This window comes from Liolophura sinensis, chromosome 6 (assembly GCF_032854445.1).
Source record: "Liolophura sinensis isolate JHLJ2023 chromosome 6, CUHK_Ljap_v2, whole genome shotgun sequence".
Lineage (NCBI taxonomy): Eukaryota > Metazoa > Mollusca > Polyplacophora > Chitonida > Chitonidae > Liolophura > Liolophura sinensis.
The window spans coordinates 54,626,250-54,635,836 of NC_088300.1; the positions used below are offsets into that span (position 1 = coordinate 54,626,250).

At 38.6% G+C, this 9,587-nt stretch overlaps 1 protein-coding gene across 6 annotated transcripts in view; it reads left to right on the top strand.

Annotated features, from left to right (window-relative positions):
* The window catches only part of LOC135467952 (LIM domain only protein 3-like), an 87,084-nt gene extending 83,193 nt beyond the window's left edge, over nucleotides 1-3,891 (top strand). For all 6 annotated transcript variants that reach the window (XM_064745898.1, XM_064745897.1, XM_064745900.1 and 3 more), the window contains one exon: nucleotides 397-3,891. In XM_064745898.1, coding sequence (XP_064601968.1) covers nucleotides 397-586 — 190 coding nt within the window. In that variant the 3' untranslated portion in view covers nucleotides 587-3,891. The remainder of the gene's footprint in view (nucleotides 1-396) is intronic.
* The last annotated feature ends 5,696 nt before the right edge of the window (nucleotides 3,892-9,587 follow it).

A 9,587-nucleotide genomic window follows, 5' to 3' on the forward strand; every position in this document is an offset into this window, starting at 1 on the left:
TTTTTTGAAATAGGCTAATAGTGGTGCAAGAATTGAGTCTGGTATCCACAATCAGCTGCTAAGGTTTAAACATTCATCAAGTCATATACCAATCTATTGTCATTCCAAGGTGATATAATACTTGGTACCCAGGTGTAGTGTTCAGCACCATCAACAAAACCTGTCTGCCATCAGCAGTTAACTGTTCCTTCAGTATAATACTTGCTGCAAACAAATGAATCCGTTCTTGCAGGTAAACCACTCATTTGTCAGGTGACCTATTCTCTCTTGTCTTGTTACTTTCGTCATTCCCTTGTGATGACATTTTGTTGACCCAAGTTTTTCTGACCAATGAAGACATTTTTTTTTTGACAGAACCTCATCACTAACATGACTTTTTTTCTATTTTTGTTACAGATTCTGTGTGGGAGACCGCTTCTATTTGTGTGACAACAAGATACTGTGTGAATATGACTATGAAGAGAGGGTTGTATTTGCGAGCATGCCTTACAATTACAATGCACTCTCTCAGATCAAACGCCAGGCAAACAGCCTAAGTGACGACATATCTAGTGGCTATGGTAGTCCCAGCCCCACCTCACTTTAGACTTACCCCCCAGTACAGTTACTGTGCTCATCCATGACTCCGCTGTATGTATGACTGACTTTTGTCATCATGGTATCATTAAAACTCCCAGGCAAACAAATGTGTCATTATCAACTCAGCATTGCTCTGTTGTATATCACGGAACCTAAATCAGCTCAGGAGAAAAGGACTGAAAATCAGCTTGTACAAAAGGACTGACAGTTATTTCAACTATGTGGTCTGGTAATGGAACCTTGTTGGCTTGACCAAGAAACCACATGCCACTACTTTCAAGGGATCATCATGAACCTTGCTGCCTGCAATGTATCAGCAATGGTTCAAACTGGCTTCAAACTATCACAAGAAAACTGCAACAGGATCTTCAAATTATTGTCATGACTGCGAGATGTAAGTGTGTTCCAACGGGCTTTATCACAAAGAAACTGTATGTTGTTTGTCTTCAAGGTATCCGCATGAGCCTTACTGATATTCTGGCATCATCAAGAGGTAATTTGGCTTCAACAGATTACTGTAAATTACCGAACATCTTCCCATCACCTTTATTAATCCAATTGTGGTCATACAAGAACCCAAATCAGTTACATGTTATCCATGATAATGTGATCAAAGACTTGGCCACAGAACACAGAATTGTCTACATCCTGTTGACTCACTGGTTTTTAAATAACTGTTGGTCTCTATGAAGACATCTGCTGTATCATCAGACAGACACGTCAAGTGTGACTCCATTGTACTGGCAGCAATTCTGGACAAAACTGGTAGACTTTCACTTCCTACATCTGGTGGATAAACAATATCATTCCAATTGTCTTAGGGTAAACAGTTTTTCATCAGGCACTTCAAGCAGTTCCAGTGATTGAAACTTTCGTCAGAAATTAACTGGCAGTGACACATTCAATTCAGCTAAGGCATAAATAGATGATAATGTCATCATTGTGCAAAAAGTGAGTGTTTTCTGGTGTGGACAGAAGTAGACTTCCTCTGATGGACAGAGAGCATATTCTAGCCAGACTGGTTGCACTTTACCAATAGAGGCATTGTCAGGACACTTGAACAGGGAGACTTTTCATATAGCATTTGATCTTCACCCAACGTTTTGACTTGATACCATTTGATGGCTTTCTCAAGTTTTTGACACAAGTCAAGTGTACAGAGTGTTACGAGACGGAGCTGGAAACAATAGTATAAGCCTAGAAATTATATAAGAAAACAGTACGCTGAACTGGCTGGGTTTAAATGTCTGATTGAGAATGAAGGTATATACTTGTCTACTGTTATTTATAAAGGACCAAATTTTAAGCTGTTATGATGTTCTGTACATAGAAGAGCTGTGGAACTGTTGAAGGTACCAGGCCTGGTATTTTGGGTGTAGTGCTGATTGTGAATTCTGTGCAGTGTGGAATGACAACACTGTTTCTGTTATAAATGATTTATGTGTACATTCACATATCTGTCGATTTTAGAGGTTCTCAAGATGTTTTCATAATTTCTTTTGTAAAATGCATAATATCTGCATCGCAGCTGTAAATTGATTAAATTTTTAAAATGCGTCTGTTTTCCACAGCAAGTCTCAACACTCCACCTCTCCACCACCCCTTCTCCTTCTCTTCCCAACCCCCTCTCATTATTGCGCACAATTCAGCGTCCCGTCTCACCGTACAGTGGTTATCTAGTCATTTCTTGTCTTAATCCAGATTTGTTGCGTCCCAGCCAAATTAAATATTTACTTCAAATTATCTCCAGTATCTTATCTCATCCCATTGTGTGTATCTATACAGATGCTAGAAAATTCCATATATGGCTAGCACTGATCACTGTGTTTTGATTACATATCATCAGGAAATTGATACCAGGTCATCTCGACCCTCTCCCAGGCTAGGCTCAAGAGAATCCTTCCACATATGTGGGTTTATCAACTTGTTTTACCAGGAACGGTAGCATGACCACACACCACCCCTACCCAACCAATCCTCCCCTTATTTAAGTCCCTTTCTTCTGTACAAATGCTCTGTATTGTATTAATGTAACAGTATTATCACAGTGTCTATTTCACTTCCTGACTACTATACCAATCACCTGAAACTTACTCTTTGATCTTGACAGTGTCAATTTATTGAATGGCTTCAAAGTGACCAGACAGCCTGTTGGACATTGGGTTCCGTAATGTGTTTGCTTTGTGAATACTGCAGAGCTTGTATAGCAAGAGGACATTCCGTAATATAGGTGCATGTAGTCTAATTTATTGGTATGGTTTATTCCATCTCAGTTCCTGGCTGTCAAAGGTATCAGCTGAAGCAGTTTGAGCTTGTAAATTCCACTCAGCCACTTTTTATGATATAACAAAATTTATAGCGCCCAGTGAAAGTTTAACCATGATTGTGATGTCTTAACATGGACTTTCACAATTTTGACTCCTAGGATTCAAATATTAGTTTTTATGTCAAATTGCCAAATTTGAATTCAAGTCAAAATTGACAATGGGGAATCTGCCCTGGTCACATTGATCTCAGGTTGTTCTCGGCTTTGCTGTACTTTATGGACTTTGGAGTGTGCACCCACTTTTAGGTGTGTGTGTGTGGTATCCCAAATAGTTGCCCTCTCCACTTCCCTCCCTCCCTTCATATTGTCACCTTTACTGCAACATAGTCAGTCCATGCACACTAACATGTGGGACTCGCAGTGGCAAGATGTTCTGCTTGCTGCTGATCAAGAACTCTGCCTCAGCTTGAAAAAATCCCTCTTCCAGCTTGTGCCAAACATCTCTCACATTTGTGTTGGTTTTATGTACATATGTTTATGAACCTTTGCTTCGTTTACACTTTTGTCTTCACACTAAATTTTTGTCTTTCCCACGTTTAAATTATTCCTGAAATGCATTGGTTACATGTTTTGTGTGTAGTGCCATGTAAATTCACAGTCATCACAAAGATATCGGGGAATTTTAACTGCATTTCATATGTATGCTAAATTTTATGAATATACTGGAATTTGGTCTGTAATTTAAGATTTGTGGTTGATAATGGGGTATGGCTGTGTTTGTTCCAGCTAGCCTAAGTCTGTACCATACGTTACTGCAGTAGTATGTGTACTGCTGATGTGAGCCTAGTGGTACTCCTACATTGTCCTTGCGTATTTGAGCCCACCAAAGGGTTACCCCTTAATCCTGAGCTGTGCTGGACTACTGTATATTTCTGTACATATCTCTCATGTAAAATTATTCCCACATTGTACTTTACTGTGAATTATGATTATTATTATTATTATATTGCCAAATAAAAGAGGAAAATTTTATTTATTCAAAGTTATTATCTTTGGGTTGCGTCAATCACTTTAGATCACTGTAGAGTTCCCAGAACCCACTGAAGTATGTGTCTTTTCTGAATGTATGGAAGCTGAAGAGTCCCAGATTGGTACACTGTTTTGATTGGTCTATCAAGTGACAGAATGATTACTTACATCATTGATTCATTGACTTAAAACTTTGTTATTCTGGATGGTTCGAGAATCAGGAATGTTAAGTTTGCAGGTAAATTCTGGACCACCTGCTGCCTTAAATGAAGGTGAAAACTATATAACTCAGGTTGACAGATTAGGCAAACAGTGTATGACAATCTTGGTATCCCCATTGGTAGGTTTTGTGTTGCTTTCCTGCTATTTAAGAGAATATGTTATATATGTGTCCCAATATGCAATGAAATAGAGTTTCATAGTTGTCGTGAATCCAGAATATTTATCATCAGGACAAGATCACATATAGAACCAGAAGAATTCCCTGAATTCTGGTTGGTTGGTTCTGAAATGCCATGTTTTTGGTACAGGAATTAAGGCTGATTCGTTTCAACATTTTACCAACTGTGTAAACCATCCTCACATTGTAATGGCATCCTAACAAAAGTGAAGGAACACTTATTAAAACTGTTCCAACTTCAGATGAAATAATTTTCTTTTTGGAATCTTCGAAAAGCCACTGCCTTTTTTCTACGTTAATGATTTGATATGTTTACTCATACGTTAGAGTATTCAAGACGTTTGTAATGTACCTGGTGATTGCCTATTTCCACTAGTTATAGGCCTGACAGCCGCCATGCGTCAGAGTACTCAAGGCGTTTGTAAAGTACCTGGCGAGTGCCTATTTCCACTAGCTATAAGTCCGACAGCCACCATACGCCAGAGTATTCAAGACGTTTGTAAAGTACCTGGCGAGTGCCTATTTACACTAGCTATAAGTCTGACAGCCGCCATACGTCAGAGTACTAAGGCGTTTGTAAAGTACCTGGCAAGTGCCTATTTCCACTAGCTATAAGTCTGACAGCCGCCATACGCCAGAGTATTCAAGACGTTTGTAAAGTACCTGGCGAGTGCCTATTTCCACTAGCTATAAGTAAGACCGCCGCCATACGTCAGAGTACTAAGGCGATTGGAAAGCACCTGACAAGTGCCTATTTCCACTACCCATAAGTAAGACCGCCGCCATATAAGCGAGAAATTCTTGAGCATGGCGTTAAACACCATTCAAATATATAAAGATGGTCGCATGGTCACATCGTGGTCACATAGTTTTTACTACTATAAACGTCACAAATGTGAAACGGTTTCCCCATCTGTTAAAACCTCGTACGGGTACTCAAGATCTCAAGGTCTGGAATAACACAGCAAATTGATAAAACGAGAAACCCAAGCTTAAACAATCGTATCTACAGCTGACTTAAATAATTGGGAAATAGTCAGTGTTCTCGGTCGATAACACATTAGGCAACAAACCATGCGTTATCCACCATGTATGTAGGTGTCTCTCTTTGCTAAGTCAATCCAGTAAAACAAGTTTTTTCCTTTTACTTCAATATTCGGTTACCAACATCTTTGTGAATGGTCACAACAAAGTCACCTCAGTCAATATCGAGGAAATACTGTGTGAAAAACTCCTTCCCGACTTCTTGCGTTTATAACACTGGCTCAAAGCCATATGTGCTCTGAGTTTGGGTTTTGCTTCTATTACGCCACGCTTTTCTGTATGTGTGTTCCCATAAAACAATAGAAGAATACAGACGCGCCACGACGTGACAGCGGAAAACGATGCGTTTTTCTGCGACTTGGACCCCGTTATGTAGTCCGTCAGTATTCCATTCTATATTCCCCACAACTTGGGTTGAATTCACCTCAAACGCGTCATGAGTGTCAGCGTCAAACGCTGAGTGAATCACTGTGCATGAAATCGTATGCCTTTCTCAGGTTATATATGTATTTATTTTATTTTTGTCTATTACGTAGCCTGTGTTCTCTAGGTCCACGTGTAGTTTTGCATAGACTTTTGTAATACTCGTATACGTTACTTGTTAAGATGCCTGAAAGGCATGCATGAAGTTGTTACCCTTGTTCGTATGTCTGTGTTTCTATATACACGCTGTAGCTGTACAAGATGTGCTGCTGATAATTACCACGCTACCTACCACCAGCTGGCTCACCAACTAGACAGGGATCTGTGAACGGCAACCAGGTGCTTGTGGTCATTTTATGGCATTCTTGTTTGTAAGTTATTGTCATATCTGGCCATAACCTTGTAGAAATGCATGTACTTGAAAAGTTTCAGTAATAAACAACTGGACTTTCATTGATAGTGACCATTAATACACACACTTGTCTCATCAGAATTTCATTTCTGGACCAATGTCAAAATATAAACATAGCTAACTGTATACACATTAGACAAAGAGAAGAAGAGATTGGAGGAGAGAGTGAGTTTAAAGTCAAAGGAAACACTAAAATGAAGTATGTATCCGATGAAAGGCCGTTAAACAATGTTTTGGACTATACAACGCAGTGGGTATTAAATTCACCTGTAGCTTTTCTACATCATTTCAAAACTATCAACCTTATATTCTTATAAGACCTTAATAATAACCTTATTAGATTGTTAATTTTTGTCCATAGTAGAGTTCAAAGATTGTACTATTGTTACTCCTTCCCGCCTTCCCGTTTAGATTTTCCCTCCAGTATGTCAGAAATTTTCTGTATGTGTGTTGTCATAAACCTGTGAGGGAGAACAGAAGAACTGCGACATGACAGCGGAGAACGACGTGTTTACTGTGATTTGGACCCATTTAAGTATGCCGTTATGACCAGTGTTCCATTCTATGTTTGTATGAGAGTGAGGTTAAATTCAAAGGAAACACTAAAATGAAGTATGTATCAGATAAAAAGCCGTTAAACAATGTTTTGGGAAAACCTATCGATTTTTTACTACGAATTAGCTTTAAAAACTTCGGATTCCACGGTGGTCTGTTGAGAGTGAGCATTAATGACATGGTGTCCTTGTATACAGCACTCTGTGTGTTTTAAATTGCAAAAAACCTGATGTGACGTCACTGCTCCCAATCATGGTCTCCACTCCTTTGAAGGAAATCAGAAAAAAAATCCAACATTTTTCTGGGCAGTGATCAATAGCCTTTTACCTGGCATAACTCCATATTAGTGGTTTCTCTGTCATTACTGTTAATCTAACCTGTGCAACTTCTCTATGATCACCATACATATTCAGTCACATATCACTTGGATACCACCCAATGCCGTTTGTTGTGAATTACACTTCATTACGGGCTCCAAGAATCCTAAGCTGGCTATAATCTTAGAGGTCATCTGGCTCACTCATATAGACACCCATGGTGCGCAGTATGACAAGCACCCAAAGCGATTTATAAATTACATGTACTTCTATAACAGAGTTCCCAAAGATTAACTTGGATTCATCTTGCAAAGGTTACTTTAAGTATCCTGTGCTTCCTAATAGATTGTCTAGAAGATTTATCACGGACACGATCGTGAAATGCGAGGTTCCAGGTATCGCCTGACATATTCGCACATCAAACTCGTAATGATCCATCTTCAACGTGATCAAGCCTGTAGACAGCGTATGTCAGGTCAGGCATGCATGTAGGTACAAGAACATTGTCCACATTAGCCCGTATGAAGAGTTTTATGAGTTGTGCGGAATATGATTGTCTCTTCTACCACTTAATTTGACTAACACATAGAGTAAATTATTCGGAATAACTCCATTGATGTAATTTAGCGGTTAACTCCATTTTGCCGGAAATACCAATATAAGAGGTTGTCCAGACCTTCGCTCTAGGTACTTGACAAACAAAAAGCATCAATAGACAAAAGCACCCTACTCTTATCCTGCTTTCCCAATTCACACCCATGCATCACACTCGCGCATGACCATATTCGTTAGACGTATCATGTATTCTTAATCATGTCTAATAAATGTATAATACAAATATTAGACCAATGCCACATTCCCAGAATAAAGCTTATACATGCGAATTCGTTGGGGGCGTTGGCTGATAAAACGGAATAACCTTAAAAGTGTTAACCAATAATTCACACACTGAGAGTCGTACTCTCAGTGTGTGAATTATTGCCATGAGAACTTCCATGAAGAGGCCTTTGAGAGCATGCTGGCTTTCTCTAAGGTCGTACCTGGGAAAGTTTGACACCAACCTGCGGATGCCCATGGATTTCCCCAACGCTCTACCAGGTTTCCTTCCTCCATAAAGCTGGTCGCCGTCGTCTAAGTGAAATGTTCTTGAGTGTAGCGTAGAACACAGTCAAATAAATAAATAAATAAATAAATAAAGAAAGAAAGAAAGAAAGAAAGAAAGAAAGAAATAAATAAAGAAATAAATCTTTGAAAGACTTGTTGTCATGCACGCGTGGTAGCATGTGCACGTTATGTAGTCTATAGGTGATCTCTTGCTTGTTAACGTGTTTACCCCGAGTCAGCAGGTGCTTGTCATCAGTATACTGACATGTCAGTCTGTTAATTATAGCCTGATGAGAAACTACCAGCCTTGTGTTTTTGTATGTACGTCTTAACTTTGCACATGTTCCGGTGATACCATGTGCTCCAAAATTTACTTGTCACGTCTTATAGGCTAAACTTGTCTATACATCGTGACGGTGTGGTTCTAAACGTTAACCGATGTGATGACAACACATGTCTTTAACACGTGCATGTCGCTCAATCAACTTAGTCTACAATTTCTTTTCTGAACAAGGTCTTAGTTTGTATAGCTTATGGCCACGTCAGATTATCTATTTTTGACATACATTGCGTCTTATAAGCCAAAGGCCTACAGTTTTTGAGGTTATATCGTAGATTTTGGACAAAAATTCAACCAGTGTAAATCCCATTACTTTAAAATAACACAAAAGATCAGCGTCGCCTGTGCGCGTTACAAAGGTCGGGTTATAAAAGATCTTAAACTTTATAAAGCGGGTTGTATTATAACTGTTTTAAACTTTAGAATCGTTTTAATAGTAAAGTTACGAGTCTGATATTTACTGAAAGGTAATAATTTTGAGTTACTTTTGGTAAATATAAAAAGAAAATTTGATTGTGTTAGCTAATATGGCCTATTTACCATAAATATCCGGTATACATGTAGCATCAGTAAAGAGACCATTAAAAAGTGTATCTAAAAATAAAAAAAAATTTGTTTTAGAATTAAATGTAGTCAAATGTGTGGATTGTACGGTGGTTTGTATGTGAACCATACTGATATATGTCGCCAGTGACGTCGAACAACTTTTTGTACATCTATACATTCAGATTTGAATAAAAATTCTTGTGAGCTTTACTCATGTATACATAATGCTTGCCTATGCACGAAAAGGCGAATCTGACGTCAGACTCCAATTTTAGGACCAAAGAAAACTGTGAGGTTGCTGATAGGCTTTATCAACATGGTCGTTACAACCCACCTTACTTTGGCGAAATAAAATCAGATGTGTAAAAGTAAGTAAATGTGTTTTCAGATGCAGTTTTATTGGTCTTTATATTGATGCTTACTTAATGTTTATTTTGATTTAGGTATAAACAGTGGAAAATTTATTGCGATATCTGGTAGTTATATTAGCATCGGTGCTTGGTTAATGTCATTCAGTTTTTCTTTCTGAATTCAAAGTTGCTTTGTGGAATCAGCCCCTCTTGCTCTGAAAT